The sequence below is a fragment of the Athene noctua genome, chromosome 13 (assembly GCF_965140245.1).
Source record: "Athene noctua chromosome 13, bAthNoc1.hap1.1, whole genome shotgun sequence".
Classification (NCBI taxonomy): domain Eukaryota; kingdom Metazoa; phylum Chordata; class Aves; order Strigiformes; family Strigidae; genus Athene; species Athene noctua.
This window is the reverse complement of record NC_134049.1, coordinates 1,399,232-1,426,988: the sequence shown is the minus strand read 5'-3', so window position 1 is coordinate 1,426,988 and position 27,757 is coordinate 1,399,232. Positions and strand designations below refer to the sequence as shown.

Sequence of the window (27,757 nt, the reverse complement as noted above, 5' to 3'; positions counted from 1 at the left end):
GATCCTTCAAGATATGCAATACTGAACAATATGAAATTATTCGGCGATGAGGTTATTGTAGCACAAGAGCAGAGAGAGATGCCAATTTGTGCTTTGCCTTGCACTGCCTCTATAGTCTTTCGCCTCACTTGCCCCTTTTCTACCTCATTTCCTTGCACGGATGTGGGACACTGATACCCCTGCAGCCCCTTTGCTCAAATATGCAACGATGGAGATGGCTGGAGATAAGCCACGGTTGTCTTCCCCTTCTCTTGGCACTTCTCCCAGGTTGGACCATCACCTTCTGTGAAGGAGTTTTGGTAAGACAGAAGCTCTATACTTAAAGAGGACGCAAGAGAGAAGACAACTTCAGGCTGTTCAGTGCTAACTTGTGGTGCAGCATTTATCATATCAAAGCAATCAAGATGTTACAGGCACAGGCTCTGGTCCCCCAGCATGCTCACAGCAGCCGGGAAGTTAGTGAAGACAGACATCCTCACGCACAGCCCCCTCAAATTACTGGTCGCCCAAAATTTTAATTTAGTACTGAAAGAGTCAAATAGCATCTCCTTTTATAAATACAAAAGGCAGAGATCCAGAGCTCGATGAAAAAAGCTTGGAGAGTTCCAGCTAAAGGTTTTCTTCACATAAACCTGACAGCAGAAAAATGTTTGGGTTCTTTACACCAACTCTGCAGTTTCTTGTTTCAAAACATCTACTTCATTCACTAGAGAAAAAACTTGAGCAAAATTACTTGCAGACAAAAGGACAACACAATAATTCCCTTAAGGGTATAAAAAAAAATTTTCAAGGTATACAGTTGTTGAAACAGGTTTGCAATTACATTTAAGATACTCATTAAGACAGTAATTAATCAGCAGTGATACTGATGGGGAAGGAATGGCTAATGTCAACAGGGACGTCAGAATAATATTATCCTTGTGGAAGAGATTACCATAGCTTTTTTTTTAAAAAGTAGTTTGTTTATAAACTACAAGAAGTGGGATTGCAGTCACTCCTGACTTTCTCTGTACCTCTTAAAGCTTCCGTATGTAAGATGACATGTAAAACTGTTCCCTTACTCACTCCCAGCCTCCCAGTTCACACCTGTGATGTCAAAGTGCTTTAGCCGCAGATTTATTTCTACCCTAAGCAAGATAAGTGCACTGAAAAAAAACATTAAAAACCTAAATACAAAGTCAAGGACAACCTTCAGTGCTGCAACCACGGACTACCCTCTTCCTCCTGCCTCACATAAATGAAATTCCACTATCTGCTGCAGAACCTATTCGATGTTTCCAGTAAAGATCAGCAGTGGTATGTGGGTCATAACCATTCCACATTTTTAAACTTAATTAAAAATAATCCAAGGCCAGTTGTCTCAGAAATGGTGTTTTGATTTTTTTTTTTTTTAAAGTCACCCTTTAACAAGCTGTTGATTATAGAAAGCAGGAAATCTGATAGGAGGTGGCTGAAGGCTAGTAGCTAGGCACGTAAGAAAAGAATGCATAGACCTTTCGCTGCTTCAGACTCTGGAGTCTCTGACCAAAGCACTGGTTTGATTTCATGACTGCTCTGCACAGATAGCTGACATTACTAAATGCTACTCCAGTATCAACTTGTTAAATTTGAACCCGGACTCAGCATATCAGTATACTAGGCCAGACTAACTGGAGTCAAGAGAAATATTTTGGGAGTTGTTTATTTTTAAATGAGTCACAATACACCATGATAATTAACTGGACTATATAATTAAATGATTGCCATAGAATATATTAGATTTGTCACAGACTAATAACAAATGTAATAGTATTTATTTTATTCTAGTGAACTGCTGAATTGCTATAAAGTCAACTATGGTTTTTGCTTGGTTTGGTAGGGGAAGCTTTTAATTTTTTTCTTTTTAATAACATGTTTTATAGGATAGTCTATAAAAAACTATTTTGCATAAAGACCGAAAGGGCTGTTTCAGGACTGAAAGGCTCCTGTGCCTGTTGTTGCATAAAGCAATCTGAAACAAGAATACTGTCATAAACCCTTCAGTGTCCAGTTTTCTGATGTCAAGAGATCTTTTTAGTTTGGACATAGACACAGTACACATCTAAATATTTACAGATACATGGAAAGTACAAGGTAACTACAACAATTTGGGATTCACACTCTTCTTTTTCTATCTTATTTTTAAACTTATCTCTGTCATCTTCTAGTCAGAAGATGAAGTCTTAAGAATTCAGGAAGCTTAAAACATGCTGTCACATTAACACAGGAGAAATGCTGAACTACCCCAGCACCACGCTATGAAGTGCTTTAAAAGGTTAAGTCTCCTTAGATTTTATGTCAATCCACTGTAAACACTGCTGCTCAGGAACTGAAACAAACTACAGGCAGTCTCCTGTCCTATGAGGTTTTCTGGAAATGTTTGCTAACTATCTAACCCGGAACTTGGATTCTATCTAAACTGAATTTATTAAAGTTTACTCAGTATTAAAATATAAAATATCTTACATATCAACTGCCACTAAACACAGAGGCTAGTAGTGCAAATTGACAAAAACTACTTGAACTGCATGACTCAACATGTTTTCCTTTTTACAGTATACTTTTAAAAAATAACCAGATCCAGACTACTTAAAATGTGTCATAATCTGTTTGTGCTTACTGTGGACTTTACCATCAACTTTATAGTTTGATTTTGGGATGAGGAATCACTAAAATATATGCACAGTGATTACCTGTGATCCACTGAGAAGTTTTACAATGAAGCTTAAACATAGATCACAGTTTTATAAGAAGGAAAGTGCATTTTTTTTCTTCAAAGTCTTTTAAACCAAAAAGCAAAGTAACACAAAAATCCAAAGAAGTCAAAGTGTAGAATCATCAGGCACTATTCTAAGGACAACAATAGAATAAAAAACTACAGGCCAACACCTCCACAATATTATACTACTAGTTGAGAAAGGGACTGTCATAACTATAGATCTCTGACAAAGCCTTTTGCTTAAACAAGCTTGTTAGTTAAACAGTAGTAGTGTCAGTTCACAGAGAATGTTTTTATCAGCATTCACAACTAATACATAATAATCAGATCATTCAAGCCTTCACAGTGTTATTTAAAGAAGTCTTAACATCCACATTTCATGTGGCTTATGCCTTACTAACAATTTAAACTGCCTTAAGAGTTAATAAGAGCAGACACACTTCAGCAGTTTAGTTGGACGTGAGTTTCATTACCAAAAAAAAAATATTTAATATAAGCCTTCTAGACCCAAGTACTATAATTTGAACAGCAATGTTGTTGGGAGAGGTATTAAGTTACAGTGTACTGCTCAGGCTGAAGTAGTGGTTGGAAGGAAGAAAAAAAGAGAGAGGAAACTCTGAAAATTCCTGTGGTTCAGGGTGTATACAGAAACAAATGGTATTTACAGTTTCTCTGCTCAAATATGAGTTATCTTTAATTCTACATACAGCAAACTGTTCTGTAAAATAAAGCCTGTATGAAATAAACCTCAAAGTCTCGACAGTAATCCCCTCACTTAAGCTGTATAATATGCAATTTTAGTAATTACTATTAATTTACTGAGAAGTTGTGCATTCGAAGCTACACAACTTCACCCACAGTTTAATTAATTCCCATGTCTAGATAACTAGACAAGAAAACACCTCTGACTTCATGTAAACAGGAAATCATTGGTTTTAATATATTAAATACAGGTATTTCACTGTAAAACCTACTCACCTCTGCTACTGTATCTACCACATTTTAAGAAATAAGTCCCAAACCCAAATGTTACAGATAATATAAAAATTAGCTTCCTAACTGTGAGCTTGACACCATTTGGAAATTCTGAAATCACTGCATTTAAGTCTTGATTGTAAACTTTATTATTTTCCAGTTAAATATCAGCTTAAAACACTGACAAATTTTTCTGTAAACAAGAACGCTCACCTTATGGGGCCTCCACAAAGTGCTACACATTTCCCTTTTAGAGGTTCCATATCTTTTCTTAACAGCAGTTGGTTTTCCTTCATTCCCAGGTTTGAACTGTATGTGCAACTGAGACGTCCTTGCACTATGACACTTGTATTTAAGGCTGGATAAACAGCAAGAAACTTTTTGGCGTGATCCTTCCAACGAAACACTTCTTTGCAAAACATGGTGGGTTTTGCTCATCTGTGCACTGGGTCTTTCTAGTTCATTTATGTTAATCTGATATTCTGAATCTATTTTTGAAGGTAAACATGCAGATGTGCTACGTGCCAGTTTTAAATGGGGGTATTTTGCACTGGAGTTCGGATTTAACTCTGGACTGCAACAGCCATTAACCACTTCACTGCTCGAGGCAAGTGGTCTTTGAGTGAGATGAACTGAAACACATGAGAAGCCATCAGATACTTCTTCCAGAGTTGCCTGCTCAGAACTATTCAAAATTTGACTTTTGTCCTGTAACGACGTGTTCAAGTGAAGCGGTCGAATGTCTCTGACTTCACCAGAAGAGCAAACTGTTTTAGACAGTCGAAGTCCATTGACTGCTGTTGAAAGGAATCCCTTGGAAATAGTTTGATCTTCTTTTTGTGCCAGCTCACTAGGAGAAATAACTAGTTTATGGGATGTTTGATAGGCGCCTCTATTTGGTAGTTGACCTGAGCTTACTGGAGAAGCTGGAGGAGTACTGGAAGGACTCCTGGGGAAAATAACCAGTGATGAACAGCGTCGCAGTGGAATTTTAGTTTTCTTCCTCACTGACAAAGCATCTTGGTCAAAAGTATTATTACTTCTACACAGAGCTTCCTGAGACGAGTTGTTCCTACAGGGATTACATTTGTTTGCAGTGCTTCTAGATGAAGAATCGCCATGTACAACGCTACTACAGAACGTACCATCACTTGCTGAAAGAGTGCCACTACCACTGTCACTGATGACACTATTACTGTATGAACCTCCATCACTTGTGGTACTTGCACATGATCCATAGTCGCTGCCAGCGCTGCTGAACGATCCACTGTCGCTGGCTGCAGTGCTGCTCAGGCTGCCACTGCACAGAAGGCTATCGTTAGAGCGACGATCAACCACAATTCTGGCGCCACAGTTTCCTTCGTTACCAATACCAAGGAATGAAGTGTCCTCACCAGGAGCTACTGCATCATCAGACCGAAAACATCCACTGAACTTTCTAGACTGTAAGGAAATATGTAGTGAGGTGCTCCTTTTTATTCCCAATGAAGAATTAGTTGCATTTTCCTCTTGGTTAATTACTTGTTGCATCACAGGTGCATAAGCAACTTGCCTAGGAGTCAGTTTCATTTGTGTAACATTAAGTGCAGAATTCTGCAATTTTTGGAAGTACATGCAACTGTTACTATCCAACACATCTTCAGAGGTTTCCGATAATGGATCTGTGTTGCTTCTTTGGGTAGCAAAATGCAATCTTAACCGTCGTGCCATTTGTTCTCATTTCCACGCATGTTAGCAAATGAAAACCACAAAGATCCTTCAGCAGAAAGGCTACAGGCAGCTGCACAGAACCCAGAGCTAGTACTTCACAACAGTAAAAGCCCATAAAAGTTGCAGTCTTTGTCCTAATTTCTACAAGATACTAGTGTTACAAAAGAACTGTACCTCTTGAAATAAGTCAGCCATTCGCTGAGCCGCAGCTTCTGGACGCCTTTGATTGCTCGCAGTCAGACAGCATTCATTCACAAAGCACGCACATTCCAGCGACCTCAGCTGCAACACGCTGACAGGCTACTGACCTTGTTTCAATTATACCTTCTGTAATTTGCATAAGCGAAGACAATAATAAACTTCCAGTACTTCCAAGTTTAAAACAGCAAGTCCTGCTGCAGCCGCACTAGCTGAGTCAATGTGTCCGGACTTTCCTCAGCAGCGTATGACTACTAATATTTTTACCCATAGGTTTAGAATTACAGGAAGTTGGTAGGAATGAAGTCCCATATAATTGAGTATCAAGCCTAGGATTGAATTTCCAAATAGTAACCATGCTAGCAAACTGCTGAGGTCTGAATTATGCATAAACCAGTGAAATAAGTCTCCTCCACTTTAAAAAAAAAATAATTCTGAAATGTTTAAATAAAACTTGAAAGAAATCTGGCATTATCTTGCCATCTACACTATTAAGCAATCACACTTCGTCAAGATTTGTACATAGAAGAAACCTCTCCTGCCAATTAAATCATAATTCTCAGTGAGGTGCAACTGAATTAGAACTACAAAAAGTTATTCTGATTAATAATGTGGCATTTACTTTCAGCCTACCATGTTAACCCTTTGTTTTATATTTCAACCTTTCCCAGTTTACAGCTGTTAAAGGGACAAAGAAACAAACCATTCTTACAAACTGAACTACTTCATCTTGTTTGCTGGAAGCCCACAATAAGCAGACATCCATTAGAGTTTAATATGGCATGGAAATCCATGATCAACTACACAAACTTTAGAACCCTGAGCTAAGCATGCACAGGGATAAACAGCATTACCAAGCACAATTACAGAAGAAAGATAGTCTGTATAAGTATATACAGTCTCATACATTCATAGCTAATATATATTCATTTTTTAAAAATAAAATGATCAGCATGTCGAGAAGTTAATATACTGTCAACTCTACAAGAGTAATGGGACTGAACCCCTATAAAATGTTTCCTACCGTCTGAAAAGGTCCTTTGCTGGCACCTAGTGGGACTTTCGAAAAAAGACAATCTTGAATCTTGCTGTTGAGAGTGGTTTTTTGTTGTTGGTCTTTTTTTTTTAAACAAACATTTGGCTATGAATGTACTTCTGAATACAGAAGCTGTATGACGCAGTACTCAGTGCTACCACACTAACACGAAATTACTTAGTGCTGCTGAAAAAGTGCAAAGAGAAGAGAACACTAGGCCATTTATACTTTTATAGGTCATACTACTAGATTTTTTTTCTGCTCCATATTTATTTAACCTTTACTGTATTTTAAGCTAGAAGGCAGTAAAATTAACATTTATACCTCCTTCCCAAAAAAGAGCCAAGAATCAAATTCACAGTACCCTCTTTGCAAGCAACAAATTCATTTTCTAATTATACTCCAGGGCTTACTTAACCTCCATTACCTGAATTCCACAATTAGAATGCTGCAGTAAATGAATACTAGCTTATTCATAAAAAGCCAAATACAATAGTTCATTTATTTCATTATGCTTTACCAACTGGACTTTTAATGTTATATGTTGGAGAGGGAGTGGGCTAGGGGGAGAAGAGAAAAGGAAAATATCATTCAAGATTCACGGTTTTAAAGTGTTACAATTGAACTTGAAGCAATATATAAAAAAAACCCAAAAAAACAACAACAAAACCCATCCTCAGATATGCAAGTGAAGAGTAAAAAATGCATTTCTTAAAGCTTTTCACTCCAACGACTAATTTATTAGTAGCACAGTTTGTAACGTGTTAGTGTGATACAAATTTCATTGCAAGCACTTTATTAGAGATACTGCTTTTAGTAAAAGAACGCAACACTTACTCCCCCAACAGATGATCTGAAATGTGTTCCCAATTTTACTAAAGCAGCCTCTAAAATAATAAGATGACATAATTTGGTAATTTAGGCTTAAGATTTAAGTGAAATTTCTCAACATGTCACTCTTCCTTAGCTGTGACTGTATAGGTATAGCCAGCCAACTACAGCTTCCTTAGTCAACATAAAACAGCTCTTAAAATGCAAAATTCTATCTTGCTGAATTAAAGTTGACAAAAAATAAATTTAAAATAATAAATTTTTAAAAGTACCAATAGCTCCATGCAAATCTTAACATGACTGGCTTCTTCAGTATCAGTAACAGATTCTGGCACATCATTTGAAACGTACATCATTGTGACAAGTTACTGTAAGACAGGAAGAGACAGCAAAAAGACATCTAGTCCCTTCACTGGTCCATCTCTTAAGCGATCTCACTGTCCTTCTTGACAGATCTTTCTCATGTGTTTTTAAAGACAACCGTAACTGAGGACTCCACAAACTGCTCAAGCCCTTTCTTCTGCCAATGGTTTGCAACAAGTCAGGAGAACAGAATAGGAACACTAAATCAAGACAGATGATCTTGGAAAAAACTTTGAAACTATAATAAAAATATTTTTAAATTGCAATTGTTGGTGATATAACCAATGCAGCAGGACTCTGAATTCATGCCTAACACTGAAGATTATATGTTTTGAGCCAGGTTTTCAAGAACACAACACTTCTTAAAAAGAAAAAGCAGAGATTTAAGGCTTCAATTTATCCCCAAAAGTTACAGGGAATAAAAACACTTGGGATAAGTTTTTATAAGGAAGAAATTATCCACTGGGAGGACGCTTTCACAAACGTAAGCGAATTTCAGTTTTATCAGCTTGCTCACAAGGTCTAGAAGAAAGAAAGGCTGATTAACAGTGAAGCCTACTAACATAACAGAAGGTGAAACACCTTCTGATCACAGCTGCATATCCTAGTGAAAGAGAGCAAGGCACCTAGGATTTCTGACATGTGAAGAGGAATTAATAAAAGTGAGGGAGCCTGTCAAGGCTCAACAACGAACCCGGCTAAGGCAACAATCTGACTCAATGAAAACAGCTCGAGACCTGGGATAGCAACTTGCTTCTGAGAGCCAGCTAAAGAGAAATAGCCTTTTCCATTCACCAAATGAGGAGATGGAAAAAATGAAAAATATTGGGATTATTGTAGAACTATACAGTCAGTGACTGAAGAGGTCATCATGCTTTTGTCTCTAAATACAATTGTACATAGGAAACAAAGCATCATTTGATGCTAATCAAATGTTTTATTGGTCCCTCTCCCAAAAGCAGACAGGTCAAACAACTTATCTACTCTAGATTAGAAAAAGAAAGCTAAGGAATTCTCTTGGTGGAAATAAAAAAAAACCACCCCAAAACCCACTGGCCTTCTCCCCCCAAAAAATCAGGAATCTGACTTCCTAATCATGCCTCCCCGCTTCCAGGGGGTGGCAGTAATGTTCCAGTGACTGACAAAGTACTTTGACCTGATGAACACACTGTAGCCGATAACATCATGTTGAGACAAATACGATTTTTCAGGATGCTCAGATGTTCAGCCTGCCATGTAAGTCACAAATGCTGGTGATTCCCTTGAAAACTGCTTTAAAAAAAAATTTAAAAGACACACCGTATTTGAAATATTTGGGACAGGTAATACAAGCAGTAAATTGTTAGGGGACCGTGTAAGTCTGACCAAGAAACAAGTGTCATCTTTATTAAATATAATTATTCTAGGCAGTTTGTACTTTTATTTATGTACATTTTCACTCTTCCCAACTTTAGCAGAGCAGCACCTATTACAATCCAGTGACAATGGATTACTGAATATATGCAGAAATCATTCAGAAAAAAAAGTTTTTCATAGCACAATATTCAAGCACAAAAGGAACCTTTATAACGGCTATCAGAATGAAAATGTGTTTGGAGCACAAAAAGAGCACTCAATCCCTCCTATGAGTTTCAAACTATTGCATAAGGAAAAAGTATGTATTTCAGTGATAAAAAAGTGTCTGAAGTGGCCTGAGGATGCAAGTGTCATAATTGTACTGCTACCAGCCTTACCCATTTCCAATAAAGCTTACAGACAGGAAGATATGTAAGTAGACATCGTCATACATAAAATGAGAGCATGGTCAGAGGAGGAGTTTTGATTTCACTGAGAAAATAAATGCACAAGCTATCCCTCTTACTCATGACCTGCCATACGGAGTGTGACACCTAGCTACAAGATCACAACCCACTATCCACTTGTTAACATCTCATAAAACACACACATGCTTTCTTTCATGCTACTCTTGAAGAAACATTGAAGAGGGCTCTCACACCACGTGCAGAGGTACCTATACTGTCAATACTACTTAGTTTGCAGGAAAAATAAACATTCAGTGCAGAGCTTTCAGTATCACCAAAGAATGTGGCCATATCATTTGAAAAGCACTATAAAAGAATGATGCTTTTACGAGTGAAAGCACGTTAGAAGTTTAAAATTGTAACGTAACTGCTTCAGAGCATCACGAAGCATGGCACTGTTAGATAAGGAAACTAATCAGGTCTGTCTTTAGCCTTAGGTTTCTTTGTAGAAGTTAAGGGTGTTCGGTGTCATTTTTTAATCCACGCTGAATGCAGATGAAATTACTTTCGTTCAAGTCTTTAATACAGTGCAATATTAAACACAACAGGACCTACCAAACGGTTTTCATCAAATACTTCAAAAAGGAGCCTGTGTTTCTGAGGATTAACCTAGGGAAAAGAAATATGTTAACAGTTAAAATACACGCCAAATTCTAGCATTTGTTTTCAGCAGAATGTCTGTTTACGCAAGGGGAAAGAAATACGTAAGACCTAAATGAAACAGCAAATCTACACCTTGCAGCCTTTTCACTATGTAACACATTTCCATTGGAACCAATGAGCCAAGACTGGAACTATCCCAAACCAATTTTAAATCCATGTTCATGTTTTTAAACATCCACAGCGTACAGATAACATCAAGACTAAAAGTTTCATTCTGGCACAAGTAAAAACGTTAACAAATGTATTTCTAAAGAAAGAAGTTCATGAGCCTTTTTGAACATTAATAATAGATATATTTCTGATGTTAAGCTGAAATAGTGGGAAAACATCTTTCCTAACATGTTAATGTAATATTCAAGAGAGATAATGAGACTGTAAAAAACACTTACTCTAAATAAGAGTTCTTCATTCCACTTTGGGTTTAAGGACTATATGTGAGGTGGGAAAAAAAAAAAAAAAAGACAGCATTGGTTATAGTGACAATTCTGTAGTGATATCTTTCCTGATGTTTTACATCTGTTTTAACCCATGCAACAATCCACTTCAAGTACAAAAGCTTTAACGCTGCTGTTGCAGGCAGAAGTCACGGGAGTCTTACACTTTTCAATACAATGCAGAATGAAGACAATTTATTCAAGTATTCTCAGACTTTGGCTAATCCAATGGATACAAAGAAGGGATCATTACATAGTCCAAACCAGTTCACTTAGGGTATGTCTTTAGTAATAATTACTGCCGCCTTCTCAGACCACTATCCACATTGCTTCCATGCAAACATATGTTAATCCTGAAATTATGTATGCTTAGCAAATGGCAAATCTCTCAACAACATAACCTAGACAGTCCAGGCACAGGTGGGACAAACAATATAACCTGCTCAACTAAACACACATTTCAGTTGTGGCTACTTTAAAAAATACTAGAGATACTTTGAACTCTCATTATAGCTGAACTAGCAGTTACCCATGTGAAGAGAAAATGCAGGAGTGATCTCAATGTAAATCACAGCCACTATCTGAGAACAATGATTTGGAAGAATACTTTCCCTCTCATGTACAGTTTCCCATTTTTAGTTTATCTAATGCAAGTTACCAGTACTAAGACTGACCTTTTCCTGCAAGTATTCTAGAGAAACAAGCAGTATCATGATTCGGGTGAACTGTGCAGTTTGATGTTGAAACACAACAAATTGTGTTTCAAACAAAAAAAGATAGAGTTGTACAACAAGGAAGAGAGTAAAAGGTTTTACGGCAAGAAAGAGATTCTTCTATTATTAAAGATCCCAGAAAATCAGAACAATCCAGTATTTCCATGAATTATGTAGTTTTGAATCAGTATTCACCTTATTTTCCTTAATGTTTCTCTACCTTTCACTAAAATTACTGAAAATACCAAAATAATGCCATGAACAAAGAAACAGTAGGTTATGGAACATTCCTCTCCCCTTGCCTGTTCAATCAAGCAATGTACTAATTTTCGTATTTTCTGCAGTATTAACTTTCCCTCTAGAATCTGATCAAAAACCCAAACAAAATCACCACAACCCAGAAGATAAGACAGCTAACCTTTTTAATCGTTTTTGTCTGAACACTTGTAAGGACTCCGTTCACCGGATCATACACTGTCACTTTCACATAAGGGTCACTGGGAGGGGAAAAGAAAAAGATAAGCATGTTGCTATATATCCTTTTTTTTGGTCAGCATTATTAGCAGTTGAGTTTTAAAAGTCTTAAATTAATAGGTGTGAGGCTAGGAGTTACAATTACATTATGAACACCATACACATTTGTATTTACAATCATTTGCTAAACAGCTGTAGAGATAAAACTAATCTAAACATTGGTACTGACTATGACCATACTAGTACGGCCATTTTGTATATTACAATTTAATTCTCTCTCCTCTGTCATAGTTCTTATTTCATGAGAACAGATTTAATGAATCCTCATGCATTTCAACAAGACATACGTGAAAAAAATCAGTTGTGATTGAAAAAGCCTGTAGTATTAATTCTCTTGGTTTTAACAATTTAAAACACTCAGAATTTGAAGTACTTCCTTAGACATAGCATTTTTACTAAATGTTCTATCAGTTTCAGAGTCTGAGTTTAACTTTTTTTTTTAAAGAAGGTGTCCTAATATGGTTCCTTAAAATGGCCTACTGCCTCAGATTTTTTTTCCTTCCTGCAGTACAATTACAGATTATATGAATATCACTTTTCATGAACAGATTCTGAGTGATTGAATGCCTTGACTAGTAACAAAAGGTGACCAAGACTGTCTGCCACACGGCAAAAGAGCATATGGTATTCACATATTTAAGTTCTGATGAGAAAAGCTGCCCTATTTTTGTTTAAAGCAAAAAATTTGCACACGAGAAAAACTGAAGAGAGGCTGCCTGGCTTCAGGGAAAATATGAGCATCACAAAAAGAAATTCTGCTAATGCTTAACTGATGTCACATGTAACAATTTTGCTAGTGCTAAAATAACAGCATTCCTATACATATGCCAAAGCAGCTGACAGCAGAACTAGTACTAAACCCATCAGTACTTTTCTAGACCCTCTGTACACAGACCAGAAGTAGCTTTAGCACAGGCTGCATGCTGCCACTTGCCAATTCTCCATGACATTACAAAGCATTTAAATTATCAATTCTCAAGTCTGATCTTTCCTGTGGTAAATGTTAAGCCACTTTGTTTGTTTCTTCCCTTATACAGATTTTTAACTTTTAAATTTGTACGTACCCAGAGCCCGCAGCCACTGGCATGGGTCTGCCCTATCTATAGAATTGGTGGGTGCTGTTCCTCTGCATATCATCCCAGTTGAAATAGTCCCGTTGCTACCAGTGTTTAGTGTTGTGTTCATTCCAAGTCTTTAAAGCACAGATGAGACAATTTTGATTATAACTGAACTCTTGTTATTTTAGCTGCAGTCTACCTGAAGTAAAATACACACATCTATCTATCCTCCGTTGCAGAACTATTTTACCATGGAGAGAATTAAACCTTCCCACACATTGTTTTGCCAATGCTAAGCTCTGTCCAAGTGACTCCTGGGCAAGAAAACAAGTATCTTCATGTTTGCCTCTGATCATTTTATAGTGTTACCAGTTAAAACAGTTCTGATTTTTTTTGGAAAGAGACACAGCAGTATTTACTAAGATCTAAACAGCTGTGGGGAGGAGGAAAAAAAAAAAAGAAGCAGTGGTCCCCTTAATATATTAACAACATATATTCTTACCTGGCTCCTAAGATATCCTTCTTGGCCAGGCCAATTCCAGCTATAACCTTCACCCTGACAATACGTGTGTTCTCCTAAAATGCAAAATAACATATTCAAGATGCATTCAGATTTATTGTTCAGATTTTTAATATATAAAGCTAAAATCAATTATGAGCATAATTTTTAATTTACACTGAAAACTGTAGACTAAGTAATGCAGTTACTTTGTCTTGATGGAATGAGCTCTAAGTTTCAGTAGCAAATTTATTTTACCTTTACCCCTTGTAAAGTTTATCCCCATCATATCCACATATGATGGTAAACACAGATTCAAAAAAAAAAAAGGATAAATCAACCCAGTAGGGTTTGCATTTTTTAAAAATAATTTTACTTTGTTTCTCAGCATTCTAGAGGAATGGGATTTTGTTCTGAGGTAGAGTGCTTAACACCACAGGACAGGATTGTTAACCTAGCACACAACTATTCCCGCCAGCCTTCTTTCCCCAATCCCGAATTGTTCTGGCAGCGACAGCCACCCCTTTCCCCCAGCAAGGCTTGGAATACACTCCTATCAGACTGGGTGCAGCACGCACATGCTGCACAGCACACACATGAAGATCATTTCCTAAGGCAATGGCAAGGGCAAACCGCGATGGCCACGATCCATACAGCCCAGTGACTTCCACTGCTCCCAACTGCTCCCAGGAAGACGAGCACCTGGGAGCAGTTTCCACAAGCAGTTCCCGTGTTTCTCAGTGGGTAATTCCTGGCTGTCTTTGCTACAGAGACGGCAAGGACCTCTGTGAGAACAAGCTCTGAAAAGCATAACACTTCATGGTGCGCATGGGTGTGATCTGTTCAGACACAAGGAATGGGTTGCTATTTACATCTCGCCAGCCATTCAATAAGCCACATTAAACACTTGGACAAGGAGCATGGTCCGAGCAAGTTTTCACCTAGTGGTATCTCGGTATTCATCAGAGGGTGGGAAATAGACTCTGACCACAAAGTTACTTCCTGGGGGGAATGAAAAGGGTGTCAAAATTTATCAGAACAGATTAATAAAGCAGTAAAGAACTCTAGAAAAAGGCAAGAACAAAGAATTCTTACATCTATTTTTATTTTACAGCACAGAGAGGCCATGCTCAAAATATTAGGATTTCTGACATGGCCCACCAGAGGGTACAAGATTTTTTTAAAAACTGAAAAACAATTTCAGTTACACATTGTTCAAATTACAGCTTCACAGGAGCAACATAAGTGATTGCTCTCCTGTTAATTAATATAGCTGTGCAGAGTGTTACATGGCTCATCTGATAAGCCACTGAATTCAATAGAGGAAAAAAACCCCAACAGCTGCGACCATGTCAGAGCAAAAAGACAAATGAGCACTGTTTCTCTGGAAAGCAAAAAGCTTTGCAGATGAAGGACTGTTTATAGGCAATGGCTATTCGGAGACTTGTGAGGAAAACTGATCCAATCTAGGTGGTCAAAGAGTTAAACAGATACAAAGAGCAATGGGGAAGCAGCAGATGTTGTCCCTGGGGCCTTCCTGAATTCCACATACGACTAAACGACTAAACATGCTTTCAAAAGGAGACTTGTAGGAAGCACTCAGTCTGCTTTATCATTGGTCTCCCATACAGCCACAGGGCTGGACTTCCTAACCAATACCAACTGGAGGAGGTCATAAAGGTAACTAAGGGAATTGCAGGCTAATCCTGAGGCAGAGAAGACTGGCTAACAAGGTAAAGCTGAAAACAAACTACTAAATAAGATTTTTAAGAAGTTTCTCTCACCCTCTATAATCAGAGGTGATTGCCACAGGACTGAGATGAACATCTACAATACCCACTTACTGACAAAACAGTCAACTGGCCAAGACAATTCCAGCCAAATCACAAGTTCATTTTCTACCTTCAAATAAAATTGTCTTCTACTAGGAAATCTAACAGAAAAGGAAAGAAAGACCTAACAACCAACCACACCCAGCACTGACCACTAGTAGGCAGCTCAGCTTTCAAAGTTCTTAGTCATGACCAGACTTTAAGGTCCATAATATTACCAATGTTTTATGACAGCAACAGAACTAATCAGGTTTAAGAACAAGTAAGTACAAAACTCTCTTGGCATCAAATTAAGAAGAGCCATATATATATATATATATCTCTCACAAATATCCACCTTTGTCTTACATTCCAAAAAAGCATCCAATTCATCTCTATCCATTACTTGGCTTCAGTGACATTCAACATCAGTGAGTTTTGGAGACTACTGAAGCACCACATGTGCTTCTGCACCTCACTCGGTGCACCACCACCCTCTCCCCAGCAAGAGGAGGGTCCTCAGTCCCAGCCAGTCCCAGCCCAACCGACAGAATCTAGCTTGAGAAACGATCTCACCCCCTGCTTCTCAGAAAAGGGCCAAGAGATGTTGGTTAGGATACACTGCCCTAAAAGACAAACACCTCCTCTTGCATCTGTATTTGGTTGCTGAGACCACAAGCTTTTCTCACTTTTTCAAGCATGAGAAAGTACAGGTAATTTGGTGGGTTTGGGCACTGGCATCTCAGAATGAGACTCCACACTCTCAGATCTTAAAGTTGGCTTACTCACATGGTTTGTTTCCTTCTATCATAGCAGACATCTGAATTTGTCTGAATGCTATTTTACAGAAAGACAAATAGCTTTGTATGTGACCTCAGGAAACTAGAAGCAACAAACCTAAGGCTGGCATGCTGAAGGTTGATTCAAACATGTCTTGCGGAAAGAGAGGGAATTATTTGTTTGGGATCAGAAACTAGGACGGGTACAGGATTTTAGTTAGACCAGCAAAAGAACTAAGCAAACTGACATCTGCTTATGAGCTGCCATGCAGAAATATCCTTCTTGATTAAAGTTTTCCAAAACTTCTGAATTGTTCACAACATCTTCCCCACAGATCTCCTTTTTCACTTTCACTTTTTCCACTAGCTGTTTTCACCCTCCAAAAACTCACCACACACATTTTTGTGTATTCGTTAAACTGACAGGTGATACTGAAAGGTCCTCTTCTTCTTTTTCCAAGCTATAAAGACTAGAAACTTCAGGAAGACACCCATGCTAACACGCAAGTGCAAGACTTATTCACGAGAGATGACGTTCCCCATTCTCTGGCCACACTAGTGCACAAGGCAGATCAGGAGAGGTTCAGACAGCTCGAGCCAAATGCAGTCTCAAGTGTGTTACACTGGAAGGACTCATGATGCTACCACACTGCACATCCTGAAGAGGCAGAGGCCTGCTGACAGGACACCACTCTGTGCTGTGACTAGATGACCTTTTCTCCCCACTCAGTGATGACAGGCAGAATTGCTAAGGAACTGCTGCTACAGCTCACAAAAGCTGCCCTAAACACAATGATCCCAGAAAGCAGTGAAGAGCTGAAGAGCTCCAGAACTGTTTGAAGGTAATTTCATGCAGCCAAAAATTAAGTGATGAAAGCTCTGCACGGAGACAAAGATACTTCATTCTGGTATCCACAGGGAACAGGTTCAAGGTTTCAAAGACAATTTTGAACCTTTTCTTCTTCATTCACCTTGCTCAGGAGATCCTAATTTGACACCTTCATAGCCACACATACAAGAAATGGTGGATCATAACTGCTTCTGTAGGTCCACAGCCAGCTGCAACCCGAGAGTGGTTTTGTGGTCCAAGAAACATGAAGGCTGCAGTCTGTACCTCTTCTAGGGCTGTAGACACTCTCAAGCTCACCTCGCTACTTTTTTCCACCACTGTGGTGCTTCCAGTGGTTCTGGTGGCATAGGAAAGAATAGGCACCTAGTCAGTAACCAGGAACACACCAGCTATGTCTAGCAGCACTGAAGCTTGTCAGGGAAACTGCTCTCAGATCAATTTATCTCCCCAAGAGTCCCTTCCTGGCCACAAACGTCCACCCACGCTTTTGTGGTGCTGACATCAACTCGCAGGGGTCAGTCTGAATTTACGCCGTCTGTACAGCTGAAGAGACAGAGTATTCACTTCTGCTCTGAACACACCAGGAGTCTTACAGGTTTCGTGTCCTAGCAGCCAGCTGCTCTGTAACGGAGACATGCACTTCTGAGACACACGCATACACAACAGCCCGTCAAGGGCAGCAGCTCCGGGCACAGAGTTGTACAGGGTTGTCTGCAGAGATGGAGCATGGCTGATATTTGACTGCCAGCCACTTTGAAGGCTGGAGGAGGAAGGAGTGGGGTTGGGGAACACAATAATGGCCCACAACACAGGATAATATACAAATACAAGCTGATCATATCGCCATTAAAATAGTGAACTGTTAAGCTGTTCCCTCTGAGAATACAAGCACCCCGATATGAATCAGGTAAGAACAGCGTGGGAAAAGAAATATTTGTTAAACTACTGAATCTGCCAGGGAGCAGCTGCATAGAAAGGAAGTCTAAATTACACTGAGTGTTTAGTCTGCTTTAACAAATTCAAGGATAAATTATTTTTAGGGGTTATAGAGTATTTTTAAAGCTGAGGGGTGGGGTATGTAAGGGGGTAAGGCTGCCACATATTACAGACACTGAACTGTCCAAAAATTCTTGGAATTAATTCAGACAAATCATCCTTTACAGAGCTGAATCAGCCAGTTAGTAACCTTACTATGAACTTACAGGTTTTAGCATTATTCTATTCTTGTATTAGCATATTCTACAGTACATACTCAAAATCAACTGGTCAGAATAGCCAGGACTGCTAACACCTGCCATTTTTATAATCCCTAATAATACTATAATATTTGTTAGTAAATAGATGCATGTGACAAGATGATGAAATAGGTTTCTGAGCTGATATGTAGACAATCAAAACCTTAAAGCTTTAAAGGCAATGCCTACCAGCCTGTTGTACTTTGAACTGTCGTAACACAGAAATCCTTTTAATGTATGCCTATTAAAAGTTTTAAAATGTGTTCTCCACTGTCATCATTTAACCCGAACCAGCAACTAAGCACCACACAGCTGCTTGCTCACTCCTCCCCTCTCCCAGTGGGATGAGGAGGAGAATCAGAAAAATGTAAAACTTGTGGGTTGAGATAAGAACAGTTTAAACACAAAAATAAAACAACAACAACAAAAAGTAATACAATAAAAAGAGAGAGAAATAAAACCCAAGAAAACAGCGATGCCCAAGCAGCGATCTGCCCCTCCCGGCCAACTTCCCCCCCGTTATGCACTGAGCATGATGTTTTATGGTATGGAATATCCCTATGGCTAGTTGGGGTCAGCTGTCCTGGCCAGGCTCCCTCACAGCTTCTTGTACACCTGCACGCTGGCAGGGCCTGGGAAACTGAAAAATCCTTGACTTAGGATAAGAACTAGGTAGCAACAACTAAACCATCAGTGTGTTATCAATGTTATTCTCACACTGAATCCAAAACACAGCACTGTACCAGCTACTAGAATGAAAGTTAACTTTATCCCAGCCAAAACCAGAACATCTACAGAGCAAAGCAAGAGTCAGACTAATGAAGCAGCACTTCCCGAAGTGGACAGCATTTAATTTCCACAAGCAGCACGATAAATCTACCTAACTAACATATATTAAGGTGATACTTTTTCGAACTGTTCATTTTGGGCAAGAGAACAGCATTTGGAAAGAAATTTTAAGTTTTTGAGGAGTTTAAAACTTGCTCATAATTTTATCAGAATAGAATGATCTTGCCTGGGTTACAGCTGTTCAGAGTCAGTGACTATAAAGGACAAGTTTTAATACTGTCCACTCTCAGGCCCGTCCTTCCCAAATTCACATGGTAGGAATATAATGCTAATGACAACTTGAAGAAGAATCTCAGAATTTTCATTTTGTGCGTTGAAACACTATGTTACACCAGCAAACGGCATTTACCTTTGCCAGCCATTAACGTCTGCAACATCCAACAACTCAGCTATGAACATATGACACTACTAACAGTTCTCCTTTGCTTGAAGCAGTAAAACAAACCATGTAACATGCTATTATCTAATTCAGTGGCTATAAAAGGGCTCTCTGTTATTAGTGTAAACACCTCAGGTTCAAACAATTTTGCAGGGCAAGTTGCAATCCATTTCTCAGGTTGAACACTGATTCCTCACACATCCCAAACCACCAGCAGGTGACTTCTTGGGAGTCTAGACCGAGATGTACAACTACCATACAGAAAAAGCAGTTTGATCTGTAAGATACATGCAAAATTCTGATAAATTAAAATAACCATATTGCAACAGAAGAGAAAGGCTTTTAATTAGGAGAAGGGTTCTTCAGGGCACATATTTGATCAGTATTGAAAAATTAATTTTATTGGCTTTCCTATTTTAATATTTGGTTCAAGTTTTGGTTTTGCTTTTCCAATACACTTCTACAGAAAAAACCTGACACAGGATGGTCAATCTAATGCAAAACATAAAATAGTAGTATCTGCTGAAATAGACAGCTTTTTTTTGAGGAAGCCAATATAAAAATGTTTGAGCAGTCTAGCGGAGAGCACACTTTGTAGTAAACAATTGCTCTAGGCAATAACATCCTGTTATTCTTTTGTTCCAGCTAGATAGGTCAAAAATCACCTACCACTAAAGCGAGCCAAGAAAAGAGCATTAAAGGATATTATAACAATAAAACCGTACAGCAGCATCACCTTATAAGATTCTGGTAATATCAGAAATTATATATTAAGGCTTTCTTCAGCTTCATATCATGTCTGCATATAGTGCACAGATAAAAAGAGAACAGAAAATTCAGATTTGGGTATGTGCAGGTAAGGGAAGCTGAAATAAACATACCAATAGTTTGGAAGTTCAAAACTGAAGCCAGTAAACAGCTTGGCCCAGTGAAAGAGTGTAAAAAGGAAGGGATGTTCAATGGGCTGAAAGTGTTCTACATGTGATGTAGAGGGATCCCTCCCATCCCGTGTACTGAGGTCCAGAAAGTCAGCAGAGGTTAAGAAAACAAAAATTATCAACTAATATAGAGTGTTCTCCAGTGCATATCTACCCAGCCTGCTGACCTCATTAAGGGATATTCTTGCTATGAGCAGCAAGAAAAGTAAGGACACTTGCAGGGTAGAAGCGCACTAAAGCCAAGACCCCATTAAAGAATAAGTACTAGTGTAAGAGATACACACCATGCATCTATAGTTTCTTTTACACCATCCTTCTCAAGGCTGTGACACTTCTTACCCAAGGTATCCAGCTTTACCCAACTAGTAGCTTGTATTTAAAGCACAAATCACTGATTACAGACAAACATAATCACATAAAAGGCTCCAAAGCCTAGAAGCAGCTCAGAAACGATGCTGAAAGCTTACTTACTGCTAAAGTGACTCTATATTCCAGTTGAATAGACAGCTTCTTGCATCTGCCAATTTTAGCAGATGACACTGATGTGTTTCTATAAGTTAAAAGCCCCGTATCTTAGCAAGTTTCCAAGTACATCTCTCCCATCCAAGAGCACTCTACTTATTTCAAATTGCATTAAAAGTCTGGGGTTTGTTTTGGGTTTTTTGTCCTGAGATCATTAGTGACCATAAAAGTTATGTTTGAGTGTTTCACAACAAAAACATATTCCTTAATGGCATTTACTGGAGCAATAAACAGCCTCTTCATCTCAAACTTTTCAGAGACTGAATAATTAAGGATTTGGCTCTTCCATTACCTACACTGAGGTCAGCACAGATTGTTTTCTCTTAAGTGGTCCAGAAGATACCGACATTCTTTACCTGCTTAACATTAAAAACAACATGTAAGAGCAAACCTTCTTCTTATATTGTAAAGAAAGGGGTATTAAGAATTTTAAATAAAATTCTTAAGAGCTTAAAAAAACTCCAACACATAATTCTAAGATTGGGCTAGCTAAGAGCACTTATATATGCTATATTCAGCTTGAGCAGTTCCAGCAGGGGATAAATATGAAGTTGGCATCATGAGAAATAGACCCAACGAAGTTACTGTTGGAACTTACCATCTCATTTGAAAGAAAGCATTCCCAAGGAATGCTGAGCCTTAGCTGAAGGAAAGTAGTTCCCGCAACATTCAGATCTTGCAAGTGAGGCAGATATATATATGTTAGGTGACCTCTAAATGACAGTAAGTTCTGTTAGCATCACTAGTTCATTTCACAATGAAGACTCTGCCATCTTGACCATTCCTTCACAACCCAGAGAGCATTCTCTTCCCCCCCTCTATGGCAACCAACAGAGCCGAACCACTTTTCTTTGAAGAAATTATCTCCAAGTAAGCAAAGCAAGTTTTAGATTCAGGAAGATTGTCATTATAGAATTACATTAATCAATCTTGTAAACATATTCAAAGACATTAACTTCTACCAGTCCAGTTTTACTAACTCCCTAAAAGAACTTAAACGTTAATTGTACCATAGGAGTATTTTGTGTTCATAAACAAGGAAGTCTCAGCCTTCAAGAAAAGCTGGCTGTTGCTACAGATTATATTTAACACTTCCATTCAATTGCAAATTAAGGAAAAGATTCAAGAAGACAAGTGTCACTAATAGAGTCATCCCTCTGTCAACAGAATTTTACTTAGAGAAAAAACAAAAAACCTCAAACCAAAAAACCAACAACCAGCAAACCACTTTTCAACATGTGCAACCCCAGTATCCACAAACAGACACAGTCAGTGTTTGTTAGTTCTGTGTGAAAAAAAGGCTTTAAAAACCAAAACAAACCCTGGTACATAAGATAGCTTCCTGAAACCCTCAGATCTACACAAATTATACCGCTGTTCAAGAAAACCCCAAACCAAACCAACCCAAAACAAAAAACCACCCCAAACCAGCAAGCATCACCATTTCTACATGTGCCTAAACTATTCCAGATACACTGGGTTCCAGATCATGCCTTGCAATGGGAAAGTCCTTCACAGCCTAGAATAAATTCAAAGCATTTCTGAAGCAGAGACATGAATGTCTATTTTTTTTCTATTTGAGCGCCCCATATAAGAGAGTCAGATGGAGCAGACATCTAGTGGAGAAGCGATGGGGAGGCCAGAGGGTTTGAACAGGAACAGAAGCATTTGGCTGCCTCAAGCTCAGGCACAAGTGAGCCAAACAATACTGGTTTTGTCATAAGCAACCCAGAGGAAGTCCATGCCAGTCTCCAAAGTAATGCCTGAAATATTTCTGGTCATCAGCATTGTCTCCAAAACACAGCAACACAAGAAGGGTTGTGGGGCAAGGTGTGCAGAAGTAAAGACAAACAGGGTATCAAAGACACACAGTTCGGTCACCAGCAGCAAGCTAAACAACCACGAACAACCAGCTCCAGTAGTACACCCCACAGAAATAAAAATATACCTAAAGCCTTCCAGAATGAAGTATCATACGCTTATGAGAAATCTTATGTGACCTGCAGAAAACAAGAACACTGGTTCTACCTAGAACAGCTCTCACGTGACTGAGAAACCTGAAGTGGCAAAAGCATGCAAGCAGGAAGTGTATTTTTGCTTGTGAGAAGTTCCCATTACCAGTTTGATCCCTGAAAAAGATCAAACTTAATAGACACAACAGATCAAAAAAGGTAGCTAACATGTTATTTAGGCAATATAAAAAAAGAGACAAGCAAAATGAGAAAGTTCCTAATTCAGGCTGGAAGTGTAAGGCCTCTGATATACGGAAATGTTTAAGTTAAACTGGCCGTTGAGATACATGTATACAGACAAGTGATGTCATTTTATTAACTTCCATTTCAAAGCCCTACAGCACAAGCAGGTATTTTAATAGAAAACAGAAATACACTGTCATTCTGGACAGTTCTTTAACAATTATATTTTTAACCCAGCAAACCACTGAAAAATGTAATTCCTTCTGTAACCAAAGAAACAGAGGATTAGCTGAGTATCATTTCTTCTTCAGATCTTTGAAAGATTATCCCACAATTACTGCTGGAAAATGCTGTACTGCGTATTGCAGTCAATTGTCACAGAAACACAGTAACTGGAAGGGAGCAGCTCAGTGTCAGAAAATGCTTGATCCAAGTGTTTAATTTAAGAAATCCAAGTCTTAGCAACCTGAAAGTTTTGTATTAGGAAGTCCCTCAGCCAAAAACCCTGTAGCTTATGGACACCCCACCTCAACTAGCACATTTAAGAGAACCAGAAAAGTTACCGCTGCTATGACAAAGAGAAGCAGCAGCAGCTTTTTCAGTCGGCTCCTTTGGATCCAAACCAACACCTGCAACCGTATTCAAAGGTAGCTGTATCCCGAGTACACAACAGGCACTTACCCACTCCACAGGTCAAAGATGTCTACAGCAGTCAATGCTCCTGCCTGATTTTTTTTAAGCAGTCTGAGGCAAAGAGCACTGTGAGAGAAAGTCTGATCTGGAGGTAGGCAGTATACTTTAACAAACTACAATTTTGTAATTCCTCCTGTCTTCATTTTTTAGCATGTGACCCCAGACCTCATTTTCCACACACTTCTAATAAGACCTTACTCTGAATACAAAATTCCGAGTTTTCCCCATTGACCTTTCTAGTGCTCGTTGTTTCAATATCCAGCTAAGTCGTAAGAAGTCCTGTGGGTGACAGAAGGACACTATAGCCATATTACAGGAGAGAAAGTGAACCAGAGAAGTCAAGGACAACTGCATCTGCTAGATGCAGGCATTGAAATCCAGATAAATCCAGCATATACAGTAACCCACTACATACACAACCACCTCAGCTACGGCTTCCTTTTCATCCCAGCTTCTTCATCATTTCATTTGTGTCAGCAACACCTAATTAGCAATTCTTTATTAAATCCAATTGACTAAGCCACTATTAACCGAGAAATCTGGAATAAATGCATAACTTGTGGGGAGGGGGAGAGAGGGAGAAAAAAATTCACACTCAAATACTGCATTCAACTGCCTCAACAATTAGACCAACTTCTTCTCACCTTCATTTTTTTTTTATTTACCACTTATGTACTATTATTTACCACCTAATCATATGCAAAAGCTGCAACAAGAGGTTTTGCAGATAACACCACTTTCTTCTACCAGACAATTTTGATTCATACCTCAAGCAAATCCATCTTGCAGGTCACAGAGCAGCACTGGGGAAGCAGCAGTATGCAGACAAACTATGAAAAGCCTAAAAATGAGGGCAGGGGAGGCTTTCACAGAAAACTCCTTGATGCTACTTTCAATTATTTGAGTTTATGAGTTTGCGTTTTTGTTGTGACTCTGTGTATGCAATCTTCCAGATTTAAACTCCGGGAAGAGAAAAAAAATTAATCCAGAGAGACAGAACTCTAGTTTCCATTCTAGTAGCCGAGGCAAAAGCAGCCGGTACCAGTTTTCCTATAACCTTAAGATCATTTGTTTTGTCATTTGTGCATGAAGAATCACACGTGAAAACTATGAACTGAGCAAGTTCTTTACATGTGAATCAGTAAGCACCAACTGAAGTTTGCCTAAGATTTGGAATTATGGAAAAAGTTGGATCTGACAGACTTGTTACATACTCCAATTTTCTCCCCTTCCCCCCAGCTGTTCCAAAGAGAACATGCTCAAACGGATAGAGGGAAGATCAGAATTGTTCGATTTCGATCAGATTTCAAAATACTTTCCCCATAGCAAGGGAAGCTAAGAAACAACTAAACTTTCTATTAACAAAGTTAAAATAGATAGCCTGAGGCATGGAGTGTTTCAGTCCAACTAGATAGCCTCAAAAAGGTAGTAGCAAAGTGAAAATAGAATCCTGCAATGGGAAGTGTTATGGAACCCTTACAGCATGCTGTGCTAATCTTCTCTTAGAACTCCTATGCAATTCAAATATTAAGATGAAGGAAAAAAGAAAGTGAGAGCTTTATAGTTACTTCTCCAGAAATAAAGCAGAACTTGAGAAAGAGAGCCACACTAACAGACTAGGAACAACACTTCATAGTTTTAATCAAGGTAATTCCTGCTAAGGATGCAACAAGTGTGCATTGACACAGAAATCATCACTGCCTGGACACAAAAAGAGCTGATCTAAGACAGTCTTGCTCAAATATCCTGTTGGCCCAATGACATTACTGTCATTTCGCACAGGTCACCAAACAGCTTTCAGATGCATACAGCTTTCAGTCTTCCTGTACCTGCAATCAAAAGAAGCGAACTTCTTTCTTCTTGATAAAGTTAACTAATCCATCAATATTCTGCCCTACGCACAAGGCCCAGTTACGAGGCAAAAGCCCACCACACCTGTCTGACAATCACAGCAGCAGGTACATCGTACCGACCGGGCACCTTCCAAGGATCCAGGTGCTCAGAACTACGACCTCACGAAAAAAGTGGCTGCACTTCCAGTTTATTGCAAAAAAACCCAAAAACCACTGAAACGCACCCAAGATTTCATACTCTCGCTAACGGCAATGCGGAGAAAGGCACCATCGCTCAGGCTCCAAACTACCTTTTGTAAAATTTTAGTCCACGCACCGCTTCATTGGTTCAAATACTGTCCGTGACAAAGCCTGAAACAAAGACTTTATTCTTCAGTACTGGGGGAAGGAGCGGGGGGAGAAGAAATCCCGCTTCAGCCATTTAGCTCCGTCACGAGGAAGTTGCCCAACGCCCGCGAATGTCTCCGTCTATAGGGGGAGGCTCGCACAGCTTTCCAAAAGCAGCCTAGAGACAAGAATGCCGGTGCTAGGAAACACGGCAGCCGCCAGCTTACCGCGCTCCCGGAGCCGGCCGGGGCTGGCGGGGCGGCCCGGCAGCCGGCGTGGAGCGGAGGCGGCCCGTGGGCGCCGCCTCAGCGCTGCCCGCGGCCCGGGCAGGGCCCCCACCTCCCCGCGCCCCACCGCCACGCCAGAGCGCGGCGGGCCCGCAGGAAACCCCCGCCCTGAGGGCGCACCCGCCCGGCCCGGCCCGGCCCCGCCGGGAAGCCGCCGCCGCCCGCCCCGCGCGGAGAAGAAGGGCGGAGAGCGGGGGGCGACGGCGGCCGCAGGCCTCACCTCCTCGCCCGGCAGCCCCAACACCTCCACGGGAGACGCCGCCATGGCCGAGCGCCGCGCGCTGCCCGCCGCCCCGCCGCCGTGTTTACCCGCCGCCGCCGCCCCGCCCACTGCCCCGCCCACAGCCCCGCGAGCGCGCGCCGCCCTCCTCCCGCCAGCCCCACCCACCGCCTCGTCTGATTGGCGCAGAAGCACCCGTCTCCGCCCACCCGGGAGCGGGAGGAGTTTCCTGATTGGCTCTTCCCCCGCGCCCCGCCCGGAGACACGCGCCGCGCGGGCCGCCGCAGGGGGCGCGCGCGGGCCCAGCTCGGGGCCGCCGCCCCTCAGGGCGCCGCGCGCTTCCCGCCCGCCGCGGCCCCGCCCCGCCCCGCCCCGCCCCGCCGCCGCCTCGGGGGCGAGTAAAACGGTTCTGCTAAAAATCCTCCCCGCGGCTTACACCGCCGGGGGCTTTTCTACGTCTCCGAGAGGCACAAGCTGTGGGAGTTGTGACCCAAGCCCCTCGCGTCCAGGGAACCTTCTGGAACTGCAAAAATCTGGGGAAAACTGAGAGGAAAAAATAATCGTTATCGATGTGCAGAAAGGATCTTGCCTGCCAGGACGGCAGCGGTGTCTTCCAGGGTACTGGGAGGAAGGAAGTCCCCGCTGCGTGAGGAGCTGACATAACACAACACCCAAGCAAGGAGAGTCCCAGAGGAGAGACAAAGATCATCTGTAAAAGTCTTGTCTGAAATCAAAGCAACAATGTGGTAAAGACTTTACATTTTCTCAAAAGAAAAATCTGCCCCCCCGTCCAAGCTCGGACGTGGTCTAGCAACAGGTGAGGGAGGGAGAATATGCCAACATTTTGGCTGAAGGCTTGACCCGCTGGCAGGACCTGGTTCCGTGGCGGTTTTGTAAATGGCTTGAATTCACGCTGCCTTCAACACGTGCCTGCGAATCACTCAGGAGTCCCTCCCTGCCCACTGCCCTTTCCAGGTGGCAGAGAAGTGGAAGAACGGTGCTAAAATAAGTCAATTCGGGTGTTTTAGTCTGAGCTTTGTAGCTGTAAGCCTTTCTACAAGCCTGAGCCAAACTCCCAGGCACTGCACAGCCTGCAAGCACAGAGAATGTACCTTTGTCTTGGGATGACATGGGGGAAATCACGGCTGTTGCTAACAGTGAGCAAATGCAGCAACACCTGTAGTGGCAGGGAACCACCGTTGTCTTTCGTCATCTTTCAGCCCATTCAGCCTGGCCCCTCATGACCTGAGTGACCTACTTCCCTCA

General features: G+C 40.4%; 1 protein-coding gene across 8 annotated transcripts in view; it reads right to left on the bottom strand.

Moving 5' to 3' along the window:
- Positions 1-26,586, bottom strand: part of NEDD4 (NEDD4 E3 ubiquitin protein ligase) — a 59,839-nt gene extending 33,253 nt beyond the window's left edge. For 4 of the 8 annotated variants that reach the window (XM_074916829.1, XM_074916831.1, XM_074916830.1 and 1 more), the window contains exon 1: positions 3,926-5,422. In XM_074916829.1, the coding sequence (XP_074772930.1) occupies positions 3,926-5,422 (1,497 nt within the window). Of the gene's footprint in view, positions 1-3,925; positions 5,423-5,730; positions 5,797-10,207; positions 10,262-10,704; positions 10,744-11,880; positions 11,960-13,556; positions 13,631-26,491 lie in introns of those variants that run through there. The other 4 variants (XM_074916833.1, XM_074916834.1, XM_074916836.1 and 1 more) reach the window with 3 other exon arrangements.
- Positions 26,587-27,757: the final 1,171 nt, after the last annotated feature.